Source organism: Coregonus lavaretus (genome assembly GCF_964263955.1).
Source record: "Coregonus lavaretus genome assembly, contig: HAP1_SCAFFOLD_565, whole genome shotgun sequence".
Taxonomy (NCBI): domain Eukaryota; kingdom Metazoa; phylum Chordata; class Actinopteri; order Salmoniformes; family Salmonidae; genus Coregonus; species Coregonus lavaretus.
The window spans coordinates 177,927-197,565 of NW_028166105.1; the positions used below are offsets into that span (position 1 = coordinate 177,927).

Sequence of the window (19,639 nt, forward strand, 5' to 3'; positions counted from 1 at the left end):
ATGTTATAAATTTATCAGTAATCCATACTCACGCCCAGTACTACTGATCATAATTTGGGTTTATCCTACAATACAATATGCAGATTTTGTTTTAACAGGTTCTGCTTACCTTTGTATTGACGGCCGTCTAGATCAGTTTCCTGAGGCGAGCTGGATTCCCGGCTGCTCCTGCGGACAGGTCACCCGTCCTTTCAGATCCGTCTCTTACTTGTCTCCTGTCTCTATCAACTTTTATGGACCGAATTCAGAGTTAGAAAACCACCCTCTGCTACCAAGTTTGTTGATGATCACAAGTTTACTGGAGAACGGAGACCAAGTAGAGACTTTCGGACAAGGTGGATAATTGTATAATATGAGGCAGTTTATTCAGAGGTAAAGATATCTGTAAATAGCGTGCACGGACCCGTTCGTCAACCTCGTAGGGAGATATCTGAGAGAGCGAGCCCCTAAACATTGTGTGCTGACATTTTATACAATAAAATAAAGTAGGTTGATTCTAGTAGTTCTGATCTTCTGATTGGTCCTGATGAGTTGGTCGAGGTCACCTCCATTGCATTGGCTCTGAGTCGGGTTCTCTGTCTTCAGATGTTCAGCCTAAGAGAAGGGGGTTTTTGTGTGTGTGTGTGCTTAACAATGATGATGTGTGTGTGTGTGTGTGTGCGTGTGTGTATGTGTGTGTGTGTGTGTGTGTGTGTGTATGTGTGTGTGTGTGTATGTGTGTGTATGTTTAACAATGATGATGTGTGTGTGTGTGTGTGTGTGTATGTGTGTGTGTGTGTGGGGGTGTGTGTGTGTATGTCCTCAGAGCAATAACTCGTGAGTTGGGAGAACTGAGAGACCTATGGCGTGGGTGTTGTCCATAGCCACCTGCTGATAAGGCCGACAAGATAGAAGTCTTTGTGCATTGTATTAAATCCAAAGGCCCAACACAAGATGGGTCATGCACAAGATTTTAGACAGACCAAGCTATAACATTATATATTTACTACGACACTACTACTCTGGAGCGTCCAGCCACATGTACGGCTCATCTATAAATAACCAGCGTATTGAGTCCTGGTGGTCTATATTTAGAAAGGGAAGGTGAGTTGTCTTCATAAAGGGTCATTGCATCTTTTGGTCATTCGATTTTCTTCTCAGGAACGATTAATGAAAAACGAGCACAATAATTATCAATACAAATTTGTAAAGCAAATCCTGCCCGTCAGGAAAAGTAGCTGTTCCTGAAAAGAAAATCGAATGACCAAAAGATGCACAGACCATACATTTCATTATAACTAACCTTTATTATTTATAGTATAACTAAACATTTGTATCCATTTCTATAGGTCTCAGTTCTGGATGGAGTTATTTGCCGACCTTAGAGATGCCGGATACTTCAACGGGAGTCATGAGCATCAATGCCTATTGAGATATTGCTTTGGTGATGTTATTCAGAAGGACTTGGATGAGTGTGTGAGACTGTGGAACAGCCACAGGATTCGCCCTTCCAGAACAGCAGCATGTCCAGGAGGAGTGCCCAATGAACTCTACTACTTACCACACAGGTGATACATTGGTGATAATAAACAGATAAAAGCATTAATGTAACGTTTTAGCTTAAATTAAAATAAATGCAATTATGTATTCTATTTAACATAGGTTTGGCTCCAGAGACTGCGGATTTCAAAGTGAACAAGCTGAACTGGATGCCCTTCCTGAGGCTAGCCTGTCAATGACTCCTTGTGGGGACCCAAACATGCAGGAGTACTTGGACTTTGCCATGGAACACAATCAGTTACAGAAGCCAGACAACTGGGAGTCTGCATCCGAACTGTACATGAAACTAAAAGAAATGGCTCAGCTATGAAATGATCAAAAAGGGAGGGTTTTTTGTAGTGGTGGAATACTGCTGTCTGTCTGAACACAATATTTATGAATCTGTCACCCAAAGCTTAATTGTTTTTAAGTGTGAAGTAAATTAATCAAAAATAGTAATCAGTATTTATTACACTTTTGTAGTATTGAGAGTAATGGATCTAAAACATTTTCAAAATGTTTACTGTGAGAAAAGAACATGCTCACATACAGTAACATTATAAAAACAACTTTGGCAACTGCACTTTAAAAGTGCACCTTTAATAGGGTTGGGCATCAAGAACCAATTCCTACTTGGAATAGTTAAAAAAATTACGATTCCATCGGAATTGTTTCTTTATTTGAATCGTTTTGGAGGATTGGGTTTCAAATCTGATCATGGGTTCCAAATTTAACATGCGCAAGTTTTGGTTTCTGTAGCGGCCAGGTGCTTGTTGTGTTGCAGCCATGGAGCACAGTAAGCGGTGCTCTAGTGTGGCTTTATTTTACATTGAAAAAGCCCCGTCAAACTGCAACCCACCTTTGAATCAAAATAAAACTTTCCTCTTATTTGTGAAATAAGCATGTGACCCGTTTCAACTCCACCACTCAAAGAATCGGAATCGAGAATCGATAAGAACCGGAATCAAAAGGAATAATTGGAATTGGAATCAGAATCGTTAAAATCTAAATGATGCCCAACCCTAACCTTTAACAACAACAACTTTTTCAGAGTCTTAACTCTAGGGGTCATCCATCATATAGCTTAGAAACAGCCGAATCCTGGACTATTTTGAATTCCAAAGTCCATTTGTGACTTAAACAAAGTGTATGAGTCTAGGAGTGGTAATCTCAAGGAGTTTGAACATGTATTTGCCATTGGGAACGCAGAGTCCTCCAGGAACTCTATTTGAGGCAGTGGTTCCAAGCCAGGTGGGGGAAGTGAAGCCAGCCCAGTAGCAAACATCAAAACATCTTCCACAGACACAGCAGCCTGGCCTTCTGCAAAGAAAAACAATTCAGATACATCACTGCCATGTGTTTTCTTAACTAGTTATAAAAAACAAACTAACAAACCTTCACAATCAAGGAGATAGTCTGCCCAGTAGGCCATGGTTTGACTTTCTTTAAGTCTTCGATTACTCCCCGAAGGACTGAGGTCAGGTTTGAAGAGTCTCTCAAGTTCAAAAGCAGTGAGTCGCCTTTCAGAGTGGCACATGACAGGGGCCAGCAAAGTAGGGTGTTGCTGTAGTGCAGTCAAAAACTCCAGGGTTGAAAGACCATCTCTGAATCTACAGAGTGAACACAAACATTGTTTCACTGCTGTGTAGTGCCAATTGAATTAAAAATTATCTAAAGAAAACTATTAAATATTCTCTTCTCTACAATTACTATCCACCTTAACATTGTTGAAAATTGATTTCAAAAACCCTATTTTTGCATTGCACATTAAAAGTTAATTGTTACAAACTGTAAGTATAACACACAGAAACAAAAGACTGGAATGACACAGACGGATGGGTGGCTTGAGCACTCACACGATGCCTTCAGAAAGTCTACACACCCATTGCACTTTTTCACAACTTTGTTTCGTTATAGATTCAATTTAAAATAGTAATATTAATATTTTTCCTCATCAGCCTACACACAATACATCATAATGACAAAGCAAAAACAAGTTTTTAGAAATTGTAGCAAATTTAATAAAAATTAAAAACTGGAATATCACATTCGCACAAGTTAATTAACCATTTTCTCAGTACACTGTTGAAGCACCTTTGGAAGTAATTCCAGCCTGGATTCCTCGTGTATGAAGCTACAGGCTTTACACACAACATCACCACACTCTTTATATCTGATTTTCATGGACATTTATAAGAGATACTAAAACCTCTCTGCATGTCAGGATCTCTATGAGAACTGAGGGCAGAAATAGATCCATATGTAAATGACACTGCTACAGTATGGAGCAGGTGGTTGGATAAACAGCAGCAAGTCATCAAGGGTTTGATGGGTAAAGTGAGTCTCAAACCATCACTCTGCTGCCAGATGTGCAGCAGAGGTGGATGGATCACTTTAAGGGGTAACTGGACTGATTTTCCTCTATGGAAGAGTTAGTCAGGAGGAGAAACCTAAGATCTAATTTCTGTTTTTGCTTTGTCATTATGATATATTGTGTGTAGATTGATGAGGAAAATGATTTAAATATATTTTAAATTGAATCTATAAAGGTGTGCAGACTTAATGAAGGCACTGTAGTTTGATACAGAATGAAGTGACATCACATATCCGTTGAAATACACTAAGGTACAAATTCTGATTAAGGACAAATTGATAACAGATATACATACTTGCATAAACCAAAGATGGGGACCATGAGGCATTTCAAACAAAAAATTCATACATAAATAAATAAAAATCTCATCACTACAAATATCATCTTACCTGTCAATTACAGATGAGTTGCGGTCAATGATATACCATTGGAGGTAGTCTGACACGATTTCTTTATTTTCTTCCACAGTAGCCACATGTCTCAGACAACCTGCTGTCTGTAACATTGTGCTGTGTCTCATCATATATTCTTGCAGAGCATCCAATGAAGCAGCATTCTCAATCTGAAAGACATGAAAATGGGCAAAAACACCCCAGTCAATAACTGTATGCACTGTATCTCCTTGCCTATTTTTTTAATAACGTACATAGCAAGGTGTAATCTTACACTATCAAAAACTAATAAATAAATAAAATATATTCCGCACGTGATATAGGAAGTAAACATTGTCTCAAAAACACTGCAGTAAGTATGAAAAACTCTGCCCTACCATACCCTTATGCTATTCTCACCTCTTGCAAAGCTTTCCCTATTTCTTCATCAGTTATTAAATTATTTGTTGCTTTGAATGAAGGCTGGCCTGCAAGATAATGTACAAGATCTTCTGACAGGAAATGGGGTCCTGGACCTCCATGCACAACTGACACAGCAATCATCTTTCCTGCCAAGTAGTATTCATCCTCCCTAACAGCTGTGAATGAATTCATATTGCAAAATTAAAACAATGCATTACTGTATATACTGTAATATGCAAGCAAATGTCATGTGATATATCTGGTCAATGAGCATTAACCAACCATTAGTAGCCTATAGTACACATCCAACCAATATGCATACCCTTTGCATTGTAGACCAAGAACCGATGTCCTTCTGGTCCATCAAAAATGGGCCGGTCTTTTAGGTGTTTCATCAGTAGAGTTAAAAACTCTCGTCTTGGACCACCAGTGTCAATTCCCTCTTCCAGAACACCAGTATCATCAGTAAATTTCACCAGCATGTCACAGGTTTCAGAATATGTTGTACGCTTGAAACCTCTGACTGCCCCATCCCAAACATTATCCCTTGAGATGTTAAACCGGCTGACTTTTTTATGATCAATAGGAAGAGACAGGTTTGCTACGATGTCAGGTAATGCAATGTCCGTCTCCTCCCTGTAATGACAAAAAGTTAATTCATTTGTGGATATTCCAGATATACAAGAACTATTGTACAGTGAAAAAACTGGAGTGCTATAGTCAAAAGCATATTACATTGCTGTGTGTTGGAAATTCTTCACATTGACAGCAACCGGCTCTTCGTCCTCCTGCTCAACATTTGGTGAATACAGGTCTGTGTATTTACTGTTGGGAAATTGCCATTCCCATGTTAAAACATCTTACAAACAAAAATGTCTTCCCCATGTAATCAGTTCAATACATTTAAATTATGTCAGTCATTATCTTTTCTTTTTTTTTTTTACTTACCTGTAGCAAGACATTTTTTCTGGATTTGCTTCCGGTGGATCCAGATCCTCAGCATCAGATATTACTATCTGAAAAAAAGATTAAAATGTCTGAAACAACAACACTGAAAGCAAGAAATGTCATGATGCCACACTCTGCCTTATTACCTGTCCAGGCTGAATTGTTGATTGTCCTGGTGCATCTCTGAAACATGATAAAACATATTAAAATGATTAGCTCCATGATAAAGGCTATAATGTAGCTTTGAGTAGCATGTAGTAGTAGAGGGAACAGAAAGATGTATTAAAAAAAAAGATTATTTTGAGAACATGTGGATAGGAGCGCTTCCTGGACTCAAATCTGAGTTAGTTTGAGTTTCTTTTTTAATGGAAAAGGTATAAAAGAAAAGAAAGCTCAAACTACTATTTTTTAACTATTAAAATGCTTGTATTGCAAGTGGCCAAGCCATACAGAACCAATTTAAAAGAACTTTAATGCGTTTTTGCATCTAGCCTTCGTCAGCGAGTCAAACAGATGAAATGAGAGACAATGGGTATTTTCTAGTGTCCAAGGTGTTCTGGGCTAGAGTAGGTGTTGTAGACATCTTAAAACCAGTAGGTGTCCTTCAGGCCTACAATAGTCAAATCATGTAAACATTATGTATATGGATGTGTCCCATGTTTCCTATTGGTGGATTACCACTAGAAAAAACCCAGTGTCTCTCATTACATCTATTTGACTCCCTGACAAAGGCTAGATGCCGAAACGTGTTGGAGTTCTTTAAGTTGGTTCTGGATGACCGTGCCACTTCAGTAAAGGCCTAAAGTACCTATGCAGGATCGACAGTGATGTGGGACATATGAATGGACAGTGGATACCCCCCACTTCATTCTCACGTGTTTTTTTTAATGGTTTGGTTAATTTTTGTTTATTCAACTGCAAGAGCAACTGTATTTCAGTGGGTTTATTCTGTAAAGCTCTGCTCACACAGGCAGCTGTGGGTCCTTTAGGTAGGGAGCGAGGGGGCACCGCAGTCAGTTACAGAAACAGCTGATAGCATGTAGCAACGTTGAGCTTATGTGCAGCAATATAAATGTATGTATAATGTGTATGTGAATAAGTAGTGAAATATCTGCTAGTAGTTTTATCAGTTTTGTGAGTTAAATAAAAAAAAAAGGTGAAATTGCACTTTACCTGGTAGTGAAAGCACTGTAGCCCAACAAAATATGAATTATTATTGCACGTGTGAAAATTCCTTTGTGTCCAAGTGTGCAACACCTACCTTTCATCGTCCAGCTTGTGTTTGGGAGTACTTCAATTTTGTGGTTCAAAAACCTGAGAGGAAACGGATAAAATGATCAACAACTTTCAACAGGTTCCATTATTTTTCCATTACCACATACAGTATATATCAATGCTGAATGGTTGTCTGTGTTACTGTATAATAGTTACTGCAAAATAATCAAAACAAGCCTTTTTCCACTAAAATATTGACCAGGACATTGATTTTATGCTTAAAATCCAATGTACATATAATTAATAAATTATATGAAAATAAATAAATACAAACATACATAAACATTTAAAAAAAGAGAAATAACTGATGTACCAAAGTGTCAGCACGATTGAGTTCAGCTGTGCTCCTTGTTGTGATGACAATTTCAGAATCAGAGTCTGAGGTATCATCCACTGAAAAAAATAATTCAAACAACCATTATCTATCCTCCAGCAGAGTATCTAAATATGTAAAAATATTGAATCATGAGATCCACTAACCTCTTTTATAGTGTTTTTCTAGGCAAATGAAAAAAGTGATCCTGGAATATGCCTTTCCTATTTCCTTTTTATATTCTGCCAATTTGAATGGCCTTTCTGACCCAGGCACATGAACCACCTCTGAGCAGTCTGGATACAAAAGGACATAAGGTCCTTCGTGCATGTCCTTGTTAAATGTTGTCATTTTCTGGACAGCTTGTTTCAGTAGATCAGGTGCTGCTACCTCTGGGTCTGTAAATAACTGTAGTGTTTTCCCTCTTAGAGGTTTTAAATAAGTTCCACTTGACACCATCAATCCTACGTTTATCTAGTAAAATAACAAAGATATAATTAATGTATACATAGGTAAAATAAATATACACAAATACATATAGAGCATTGCAAAATTGTATAGGACGGACAGTACACCGTACCTGGACCTGTTTTCTTTTTTAGGCCTATATCTTCCTTTTGGTCCATAGTTAAAAGACTGTCGTTCTTTTGATTTCGAGCTTCTGTACTCCATGAACTGTTTGTATGATGGGCATGGTTGTTCTGCAGAAATGGACAGAGTTCCGAAACAGAAAGTTAGAAGCCGCTCAAAAAATCATTAGCGTTACTGTCCTTAGATAGCTAGCGTTTTGGTTTTGCTAAACTTACTTTGCATAGCACTGTCCGGCTGTCGAGACGTCCCCTGTGTTTCCAATGTTTCCGTCTTGTCCGCGTCCTTTAAAAACTCCAAACACCGACCACACGTAAAGCAAAACCGTGTTAAGCTGTTCATGTGTTTGCCACAAAACGGGCAAAACATCCCTCGGCCGCAGTCCATGTTCGGGCGGTCACCATAAACTTCTTTGACGCCATAAACTCCACAACAAAAAACACGAAAAGACCACGCTCGTCACTTCCGGTATATGGTACATTCCCTTTCCGTGACGAATCTGTCATTTGTAAATTTGTTTCGGGACTGGTAAAAGTGTTTTGCGTCTTGTTAATTTGTTTTCTAAAATGTAAATTTGTTTTCTAAAATGTAAATTTGTTTTATAAAATGTAAATTCGTTTTATAAAATGTAAATTTGTTTTCCAAAATGTAAATTTGTTTTCCAAAATGTAAATTTGTTTTCCAAAATGTAAATTTGTCTCGAGCTTTGTAAAAGTGTTTCATTCTTTGTAATGTTGCTTTGCACTTCCCGGCCACCGTAGAAAACTGAGGATGAATCATCAACATTGTAGTTATTCCACAATACTAACCTAATTGACAGAGTATGCACTCACTAACTGTAAGTCGTTCTGGATAAGAGCGTCTGCTAAATGACTAAAATGTAAATGTAAAAGAAGGAAACCTGTACATGCATTGTGTTTGCAATAAGGCACTAAAGTAAAACTGCAAATAATGTGGCAAAGAAATGAACTTTATGTCCTGAATACAAAGCGTAATGTTTGGGGCAAATCCAACACAACACATCACTGAGTACCACTCTTCATATTTCCAAGCATGGTGGTGGCTGCATCATGTTATGGGTATGCATGTCATTGGCAAGGACTAGATACTTTTTTAGGATAAAAATAAACGGCATAGAGCTAAGTACAGGCAGATTCCTAGAGGAAAACCTGGTTCAGTCTGCTTTCCAACAGACACTGGGAGACACATTCCCTCTTCAGCAGGACAATAACCTAAAACACAAGGCCAAATATTCACTGGAGTTGCTTACCAAGACGACATTGAATGTTTCTGAGTGGCTTGGTTACAGTTTTGACTTAATTCGGCTTGAAAACCTATGGCAAAAAAAAAAAATGCCTGTCTATATAATGTATATTGCATATATTTTACAATCCAGTTGTGCAAAGCTCTTGGAGACTTACCCAGAAAGACACAGCTTTAATCGACTCAGGGGTGTGAATACTTATGTAAATGAGATATTTCTGTATTTCATTTCCAATACATTTGCAAAAATTTCAAAAACGTCTTTTCACTTTGTCATTATGGGGTATTGTGTGTAGCTGCGTAAGAGAAAATATTATAATTGAATCCATTTTGAATTCAGGCTGTAAGAAAACAACATGTGGAATAAGTTAAGGGGTATGAATACTTTCTGAATGCACTGTATATCTGCAAGAAAGTGATAAATAAGTGACTGTTTGAATGGGGGTCATATAAACATTGCCTTATTTATATTTTTACAGACAATATTAAGTTAATTCTGTCTGAAATAGTCATGCTATAATGGGCATAGTTTCTCAGACCAAATTTCCATTCTGGCTCAAACAAAGCAATCTGATCATGCTGCAGTCAAATACAGCTATAGGGAATGCCTATACATTGTCCAATCACCAGGTCTGGTACTGCTCCTACCATATAGATCAAGGATGGACAATTCCAGTCCTTGGGGGCCGGAGTGGTGTCACACTTTTTCCGCAAACTCTAGAAGCTCAGATGCAATAATTTAATAACCTAATAACCAACGTTTCGACAGACAAGCTGTCTTCATCAGGGTATCCTAACGTTGGTTATTAGGTTATTAAATTATTGCTTCTGAGCTCCTAGAGTGTGCGGCTCTCCTTTTCTTTTTCAAGTGTTCTACTCCGATAGCCAGCACCTCGCCTAAATAGGTGTGCGTTTCTTTCGCCTCCATATTAATCTGGTACTGGTCCTACCATATAGATCAGGGATGGACAATTCCAGTCCTTGGGGGTTGGAGTGGTGTCACACTTTTTCCCCATCCCTAGCAAACACAGCTGATTAAACTTATTGCATTCTAAACTGAAGCCCATGAGTATTTGATTATTAGAGTCAAATGTGTTAGCTGGGGCTGGGGAAAAAGTGTAACACCAATCAGGTCCCGAGGACTGGAGTTGCCCATCCCTGATATAGATGCTCTGTTTGCACACATCGAGGGATGTGGTGACAGTGGAGACAAGGGAACACACATAAACAGCTTTGTCCTTTTAGAAGGTCGTCATAATCCTTAAATAAATATGATGTGTATGCAAGAAATGCAGAGCCACTTCCAAAAACATATTGACAGAGTCTAGTATCTAGTAATCTAATCAATTAGTTTTCAACCCCTTTGTTATGGCAAGCCTAAATAAGCTCAGGAGTAAAAATGTGCTTAACAAGTCACATAATCAGTTAGATGGACTCACTATGTGTGCAATAATAGTGATTTTCAAACGACTACATAATCTCTGTACCCCACACATACAATTATCTATAAGGTCCCTCAGTCCAGCAGTGAATTTGAAACATAGATTCAACCACAAAGACCAGGGAGGTTTTCCAATGCCTCGCAAAGTAGGGCACCTTTTGGTAGATGGGTACAATTAAAGCAGACATTGAATATTCCTTTGAGCATGGTGAAGGTATTAATTACGCTTTGGATGGTGTATCAATACACCCAGTCACTACAAAAATACAGGTGTCCATCCTAACTCAGCTGCCAGAGAGGAAGGAAAACGATCAGGGATGTCACCATGAGGCCAATGGTGACTTTAAAACAGTTAGAAAGTTTAATGCTTTGATAGGAGAAAACTGAGGATGAATCATCAACATTGTAGTTATTCCACAATACTAACCTAATTGACAGAGTATGCACTCACTAACTGTAAGTCGTTCTGGATAAGAGCGTCTGCTAAATGACTAAAATGTAAATGTAAAAGAAGGAAACCTGTACATGCATTGTGTTTGCAATAAGGCACTAAAGTAAAACTGCAAATAATGTGGCAAAGAAATGAACTTTATGCCCTGAATACAAAGCGTAATGTTTGGGGCAAATCCAACACAACACATCACTGAGTACCACTCTTCATATTTCCAAGCATGGTGGTGGCTGCATCATGTTATGGGTATGCATGTCATTGGCAAGGACTAGATACTTTTTTAGGATAAAAATAAACGGCATAGAGCTAAGTACAGGCAGATTCCTAGAGGAAAACCTGGTTCAGTCTGCTTTCCAACAGACACTGGGAGACAAATTCCCTCTTCAGCAGGACAATAACCTAAAACACAAGGCCAAATATTCACTGGAGTTGCTTACCAAGACGACATTGAATGTTCCTGAGTGGCTTAGTTACAGTTTTGACTTAATTCGGCTTGAAAACCTATGGCAAAAAAAAAATGGCTGTCTATATAATGTATATTGCATACATTTTACAATCCAGTTGTGCAAAGCTCTTGGAGATTTACCAAGTAAGACACAGCTTTAATCGACTCAGGGGTGGGAATTCTTATGTAAATGAGATATTTCTGTATGTAATTTCCAATACATTTGCAAAAATTTCAAAAGCGTGTTTTCAATTTGTCATTATGGGGTATTGTGTGTAGCTGCGTGAGAGAAAATATTATAATTGAATCCATTTTGAAATCAGGCTGTAAGAAAACAACATGTGGAATAAGTTAAGGGGTATGAATACTTTCTGAATGCACTGTATATCTGCAAGAAAGTGATAAATAAGTGACTGTTTGAAAGGGGGTCATATAAACATTGCCTTATTTATATTTTTACATATAACATAAAGTTAATTCTGTCTGAAATAGTCATGCTATAATGGGCGTCGTTTCTCAGACCAAATTTCCATTCTGGCTCAAACAAAGCAATCTGATCATGCTCCAGTCAAAAACAGCTATAGGGAATGCCTATACATTGTCCAATCTCCTTCCACACATTGATTTCATCTTATTCAGAAAAAAACAAACTTGAAATTAAGTGTTGTTTCAGTGTCTTATTGCAGGTTGTGCAATGTTCAAAAGTGTGTGAGAGAAAAAGCATTAACTTGTGTGTGTGGTGTCAAGTGTGGATGGTCCTATGTATGCAAATAGCCGAGATTGGAAATTTCAGCACCATGGACAGCAGCGACATTGGGATAGCGAGATCTGTAATTCAGCAACACATGACACTGGATAGTGGCTGTCTCAGGTGAAGTTGGCATTGGGAAAATCCCATCTAATGGGAAACGAGGCATAGGAGGCAAAAAGACTGAAGGAGAAGACTCCCACAGGAACTCTTGGCTTAACTGTTTTGCCACATTCATTTCAAATGTTACATTTTTCGATGTGTAAATAAAAGGGAACACATCTGCAAATAATGTAAACTGACTTTTCTAACTACACTGTACAGCTTTAGTGTGTCTGTGCGTCATTGGTACAACTGCAAGCAATTCGCTTCTCATAATTACAATTTAGTATTAACACTGGAGTGATAGATGTGCAGAAGATGATGTACAAATAGAGATACTGGGGTGCAAATTAGCAAAATAAATAACAATATGGGGATGAGGTAGTTGGGTGGGATAATTACAGATGGGCTGTGTACAGGTGCAGTGATTGGTAAGCTGCTCTGACAACTGATGCTTAAAGTTAGTGAGGGAGATAAGAGTCTACAGCTTCAAAGATTTTTGCTGTTCGTTCCAGTCATTAGCAGAAGAGAGCTGGAAGGAATGGTGGCCAAAGGAGGTGTGATATACCTGCTGGAGCGCATACCATGGGTGGGTGTTGCTATGGTGACCAATGACTTAAGATAAGGCAGGGATTTGCCTAGCAGAGATTTATAGATGACCTGGAGCCAGTGGGATTGGCGACGAATATGTAGTGAGGGCCAACCAACGAAAGCCTACAGGTCACAATGGTGGGTAGTATATGGGGCTTTGGTGACACAACAGATGGCACTGTGATAGGCTACATCCAATTTGCTGAGTAGAGTGTTGGAGGCTATTTTGTAAATGACATCGCCGAAGTCAAGGATCGGTAGGATAGTCAGTTTTACGAGGGCATGTTTGCCAGCATGAGTGAAGGAGGCTTTGTTGTGAAATAAGAAGCCGATTCTAGATTTAACTTTGGATTGGAGATGCTTAATGTGAGTCTGGAAGGAGAGTCTACGGTCTAACCAGACACCTAGGTATTTGTAGTTGTCCACATATTCTAAGTCAGACCCGCCGAGAGTAGTGATTCTAGTTGGGCGGGCAGGTGCAAGCAGCGTTCGATTGAAGAGCAAGCATTTCGTTTTACTAGCGTTTAAGAGCAGTTGGAGGCTACGGAAGGAGTGTTGTATGGCATTGAAGGTCGTTTGGAGGTTTGTTAACACAGTGTCCAATGAAGGGCCAGATGTATACAAAATGGTGTCGTCTGCGTAGTTGTGGATCTGAGAGTCACCAGAAGCAAGAGCGACATCATTGATATGCACAGAGAACAGAGTCGGCCAATAATTGAACCCTGTGGCACCCCCATAGAGACTGCCAGAGGTCCAGACAACAGGCCCTCCGATTTGACACATTGAACTCTATCTGAGAAGTAGTTGTTGAACCAGGCGAGGCAGTCATGTGAGAAACCAAGGCTATTTAGTCTGCCAATAAGAATGCGGTGATTGACAGAGACGAAAGCCTTGGCCAGGTCGATGAAGAAGGCTGCACAGTACTTTTTTTTTATCAATCGAGGTTATAATGTCGTTTACGACCTTGAGCGTGGCTGAGGTGCACCCATGACCAGCTCAGAAACCAGATTGCATAGCGGAGAAGGTACGGTGGGATTCGAAATGGTCGGTGATCTGTTTGTTAACTTGGTTTTCAAATACTTTCGAAAGGCAGGGCAGGTGTCATGAGCACTCTCTCTCCCTGGTAGCAACATTAATTGCATTCAATTCTCTGCCACTCTGCTCACTCTCTCCCTACTCTGCCTAACGAGCTCCACCTGGCTCCGCCCTGCTCTGCTCTTGTTACCTGGCCAGCTGCACTGCATTTCCCACTCACCATCCTCACCTTGCCTCACTCTGTTCTAATTACTCTGCCAGCTGAACTGCATTTCCCCACTAACCTCTCCCAGTATATCAAGCCCTGTTTTTCAGCCAAGCCCTGTCAGATCGTCTTCAAACCCGGACCAGTAACCTGCCTGTCTGCGCTCTGACTCCTGTTTGTGATACCGATCCTTTCTTGACTGCCTCCTTGTTCTACTGCCCCGTCTATCCCGACCTGCCTTCTGGACCTCGACTACTCTCTGATCTTCAGCCCCTCCGGTAACTCGTTTCTGCCTTCTGTCTCTCACCACGATATTTGCCCAGCCCTGATCTGTACTTCTGCCTGCCATTCATATTGCTGTTGTGTGTGTGTTCCCCCAGGTCTCCGACCACCAGATGAGCGTGCCCAGACGCTTCACCACCCTCAGCCCGATACGCCGCTCCATCACTGGGGAACACACACACTAAGCACTTGGACTGGACACCCCCGGACATTTGGTGACCCCCGGAGCACAGGTACCCACAGGACCCTGAAAAACCCCAGAGCCCCAAGCACCCCTGGAACCCCTGACACCCCTGGCACTCCTCTTCCCGCCTGAAACCTTCAATAAAGAACTCTGAATTTGAACTTGCGCTCTTGGGTCCTCTTCTGTCCGTGACAGAACGATCTGACCATCATGGACCCAGCGCACTCCCTGACCACGATGGAAGAAGAGCCAGAGATGACTGCCCTACAGCGACTGGAACGCTCTGAGGGAGACATAAATCGGATGGCTGGCGACATCGCTTCCCTTCTCCAGCTATTCAACCAGCAGCAACAACAGTTCCAACTGCAGCAACAACAGCTAGCCCAAGCCCTGCAACTACTCTCAAACCCGGCTACTCCACCTGCACCCCCCCCTGGTCCTTTTGTTCCTGTACCACCGACACTCCTTCATCCCTCCGCTGGAGGTCCCAATGCTGCAGGCCCGGCAGTGCTGCCACCAGATCCCCACGCTCCTGAACCAAAGATTGGGAACCCGGAACGTTTTGATGGCAACCAGAAGCAAGTAAGACCATTCTTGAGCAGCTGCCGAATCCAGTTTGCACTACAGCCCAGGACTTTCTCAACAGAGGGAGCCAAGGTGGGGTATGTCATCACACATCTCACCGGTCGAGCTCGGTTGTGGGGAACGGCGGAATTCGACCGGCAAACCCCAGCCTGTGCCTCCTTCAGTGCCTTTGAGGAGGAGATGTTAAAGGTCTTTGACCTAGGCTCGCCAACAGCCGAAGCGTCACAAGCTCTGCTCACCATCCGTCAGGGCAATCGGACAGTGGCAGACTTCTCCATTGACTTTCGTACCCTGGCCAGTCAAAGCTCGTTTAACCCAGAGGCACTGGTGCAAGCCTTCCTCCATAGCCTGGCGGACTATATCAAAGACGAGCTTGTTTCCCATGACCCGCCCTCAACGCTTGAGGCCGCCATTGACCTTGCCGTCCGCATTGACCGCCGTATACAGACCCGGAGGAGGGAGAAGGGCCGTCTCAGTCAACCTGCCATCCGCACTCGGGTCGATACCGCTTCTGTCCAGCCCCTGCCTGTCAAGTCCCATAGCCAACTCAATCAGCCTGAGCCCATGGAGATTGGCCGTGCCTCTCTGACTCCCGAGGAGCGTCGGCGCCGTCTAAGCTCCAACCTTTGCCTCTACTGTGGTGGCGAAAATCACCGTGTCGCCACTTGTCCGGCAAAAGCCGCAGCTCACCAGGTGTAGGGGAGATCCGGGTGAGCTCAACAAGCCTTCAGTCTCCCTCCATCCGAAAGACCCTGCTTCATCTCCGCCTTCAGCTTTCTGACAAGACTCATACATTGGCCGCCCTTGTGGATTCCGGAGCCGAAGCAAACATCATGGACCCTGAGCTTGCACAGCAACTGGGCGTGAACCATCATCAACTGACACAACCCATTCCTGCACGAGCCCTGGATGGGCATCATCTTGGCACTGTCACTCATATCTCCGCCCCTGTGACAATCCTGCTGTCAGGAAACCACCAGGAGTCCATCCAGTTTCACCTCCTACACTCACCTGGCCAACCACTCATTCTTGGATACCCGTGGCTCCGTCAGCACAACCCCCACATCGACTGGGAGACAGGAACAGTCCGTGAGTGGGGAAGGAGTTGTCACCAGACCTGTTTAAGGGGGGCCACCCTGCCCGTTCACCGGGAAAGATCTAGCGCTACCCCCGACATATCCAATGTTCCGGCCTGTTACCACAGCCTGAAAGAGGTGTTCAACAAATCCAAGGCGACATCTCTACCCCCACACAGACCCTATGACTGCGCGATTGATCTCCTGCCTGGCACAGCACCTCCCAAGGGTCGTCTGTATTCACTGTCAGCCCCGGAAAGAAAGGCCATGGAGGACTACATTAATGACTCTCTTGCCGCCGGGATAATTAGACCGTCATCTTCCCCCGCAGGAGCGGGATTCTTCTTTGTCGGCAAGAAGGACGGTTCTCTTCGTCCATGCATAGATTACCGGGGTCTGAACGACATCACGGTTAAGAATCGCTACCCACTGCCCTTACTTTCGTCTGCCTTCGAACTGCTGCAGGGAGCCACTGTATTCACAAAGCTGGACCTTCGCAATGCCTACCATCTGGTGCGGATGAGGGAGGGAGACGAATGGAAGACAGCGTTCAACACACCAACCGGCCACTATGAATATCTCGTCATGCCCTTCGGCCTCACCAATGCCCCAGCAGTTTTTCAAGCCCTAGTGAATGATATCCTCAGGGACATGCTAAATACGTTCGTATTTGTGTACCTTGACGATATTTTAATATTCTCAAAGACTCTGTCAGAACACACGCACCACGTCCGGTTGGTCCTGCGCCGCCTGCTGGAGAACTCTCTTTTCGTGAAGGCAGAGAAGTGCGAGTTCCATGCCAAAACCGTTTCATTCCTGGGGTATGTGGTGACCGAGGGCAGCATTCAGATGGATCTCACGAAGGTGTCGGCTGTCACTTCCTGGCCAGTTCCTGAGTCTCGGAAAAAGTTGCAACAGTTCCTGGGCTTTGCCAACTTTTATAGGAGATTCATCAGAAACTATAGCACAGTGGCTGCACCCCTCACGGCGCTAACCAGCACTAAACAACCGTACCAATGGACATCAGCTGCTGATAAGGCCTTCAATATCCTCAAGACATGTTTCACTTCTGCTCCCATCCTCCAGATGCCAGATGCAGCAAGGCAGTTTGTGGTGGAGGTAGATGCTTCGGACGTGGGAGTGGGTGCAGTGCTTTCTCAAAGAGCAGCTGAGGATGGCAAGATGCACCCCTGTGCCTTCTACTCCCGTCGGCTAACCCCTGCCGAATGCAACTACGACATTGGGAACCGCGAGCTGTTGGCTGTCAAGCTCGCCCTTGAAGAATGGCGGCACTGGTTAGAGGGGTCAAAGGAACCATTCGTAGTGTGGACAGACCACAAGAACCTGGAGTATATCCAAACAGCCAGGAGGCTGAACTCCCGTCAACAGCGGTGGTCTCTGTTCTTTACGCGCTTCAATTTCACGCTCTCCTACCGCCCGGGATCTCGCAACATCAAACCTGATGCTCTTTCCCGGATGTTTCAGAAGGACGAGACCACCGCCATGACAGCCCCCATTCTTCCCAGCCACTTGGTCGTAGCGGCCCTCACCTGGGAGATCGAGAAGCAGGTCATGGAGGCTCTTCGGGACCAGCCAGGTCCAAGCACCAGCGCCCCCAACCGTCTGTTTGTTCCAGCAAATCTCAGGTCACCTGTGATTCAGTGGGGGCACGAATCCCGTCTGGCCTGTCATCCCGGCATCACTCGCACCCTTCATCTGGTCCGCCAGCGGTTCTGGTGGCGGCGGATGAGACGGGATGTCCGAGAATTCATCCGAGCTTGTCCCACTTGTAACCGAAACAAGACCCCCAACCAGCCTCCTGCTGGGTTGCTGCAACCCCTACTCATACCCAAGAGGCCCTGGTCCCACGTTTCACTGGACTTTGTTACGGGCCTTCCGCCCTCTGACGGACACACAGTCATCCTTACCATTGTTGACCGCTTTAGTAAGATGACCCACTTCGTGCCCCTTCCCAAACTACCCTCTGCTAAAGAGACCTCCCAGGTGGTCCTGGAACATGTGTTTCGTATCCATGGCCTACCCCAGGATATAGTGTCAGACCGGGGCCCGCAATTCTCAGCAACCTTTTGGAAGGAGTTCTGTCATCTCCTTGGGGCCACCGCCAGCCTATCGTCTGGATTCCACCCGCAGTCAAACGGCCAGACTGAACGCATGAACCAGGAGCTGGAGAAGGCACTGAGGTGTGTGGCTTCCCAAAATCCCCGGGCCTGGGCTCAACACCTGCTCTGGGTGGAATATGCCCATAATTCACTCACCAGTTCCTCCACCGGGCTCTCCCCCTTTCAGTGTGTCTACGGGTATCAACCTCCACTGTTTGCCAGCCAGGAGGCGGATGCCACCTGTCCGTCTGCTCTTGCGTATGCCCGCCGCTGCCGCCGCACTTGGGCCCAGGCTCGCACTGTGCTCCTGAAGTCTGGAACCAGCTACGCCGTCGGTGCCAACCGACGGAGGACCCCAGCACCTACTTACCGGGTTGGTCAGAAGGTCTGGCTGTCTGCCCGGGATCTGCCGCTGCGGGTTGTATCACGAAAGCTGGCCCCTCGCTTCATTGGTCCTTTTCCTGTGCAGAAAGTCATCAGTCCAACGGCGGTCCGACTTCAGTTGCCCGCTTCCATGCGGGTCCACCCCACCTTCCACGTCTCCAAGGTCAAGCCGGTCCATGAAAGTCCCCTGGTCCCTGCAGCTCCGGCGCCACCTCCTCCGCGCCTCGTAGATGGCGGTCCTGTCTTCACCGTCCGGCGGCTGCTCCGCTCTAGGCGAAGGGGTAGGGGTCTCCAGTACCTCGTTGATTGGGAGGGATATGGTCCAGAGGAGAGGACCTGGATCCCGGCCAGGAGGATAGTGGACCGGACCCTTATCACTGACTTCCACCGACTACATCCTGATCAGCCTGCAATCCGTAGGGGCCGTCCAAGAGGGGTTCCTAGCCGTCCTGCCCGCCCTGCTTCCTGTCCTGTGCCTGACCCTGCTCCTGTCTCAGTGCCTGTCCTGTCTCCCGACCGTGACCCTCCAGCTCCTTCTGAGGATGAGGAGATTCACTCGGACCGCTCGGAGGAGTTCTGACCCGCCGCCTGCTCCCCTCCACCCTCCCGGCATGATGTTGGTCTTGGGACTTCTGGGGCCGTCCCTTGGAGGGGGGGTCCTGTCATGAGCACTCTCTCTCCCTGGTAGCAACATTAATTGCATTCAATTCTCTGCCACTCTGCTCACTCTCTCCCTACTCTGCCTAACGAGCTCCACCTGGCTCCGCCCTGCTCTGCTCTTGTTACCTGGCCAGCTGCACTGCATTTCCCACTCACCATCCTCACCTTGCCTCACTCTGTTCTAATTACTCTGCCAGCTGAACTGCATTTCCCCACTAACCTCTCCCAGTATATCAAGCCCTGTTTTTCAGCCAAGC

At 44.0% G+C, this 19,639-nt stretch overlaps 1 protein-coding gene and 2 long non-coding RNA genes across 3 annotated transcripts; 1 reads left to right on the forward strand and 2 right to left on the reverse strand.

Annotated features, from left to right (window-relative positions):
* Positions 1-993: 993 nt before the first annotated feature.
* LOC311114414 lies at positions 994-1,973 on the forward strand. The gene is made up of 3 exons (XR_014611104.1): positions 994-1,083; positions 1,329-1,547; positions 1,642-1,973. It is a non-coding gene; the product is annotated as an uncharacterized lncRNA (long non-coding RNA).
* Positions 1,974-2,573: 600 nt separating this feature from the next.
* On the reverse strand, positions 2,574-6,923 carry LOC311114410 (G2/M phase-specific E3 ubiquitin-protein ligase-like; the record flags this gene model as incomplete). The annotated part of the gene is made up of 10 exons (XM_084189666.1): positions 6,896-6,923; positions 5,781-5,817; positions 5,635-5,702; positions 5,422-5,511; positions 5,009-5,322; positions 4,684-4,862; positions 4,282-4,454; positions 2,914-3,128; positions 2,714-2,838; positions 2,574-2,579 (listed from the first exon to the last, which is right to left on the reverse strand). The coding sequence occupies exons 3-10, from the start codon at positions 5,646-5,648 to the stop codon at positions 2,574-2,576; spliced, it is 1,116 nt and encodes a 371-aa protein (XP_084045792.1). The 5' UTR covers positions 5,649-5,702; positions 5,781-5,817; positions 6,896-6,923.
* On the reverse strand, positions 6,919-7,656 carry LOC311114415. The gene is made up of 3 exons (XR_014611105.1): positions 7,390-7,656; positions 7,223-7,302; positions 6,919-6,948 (listed from the first exon to the last, which is right to left on the reverse strand). It is a non-coding gene; the product is annotated as an uncharacterized lncRNA (long non-coding RNA).
* Positions 7,657-19,639: the final 11,983 nt, after the last annotated feature.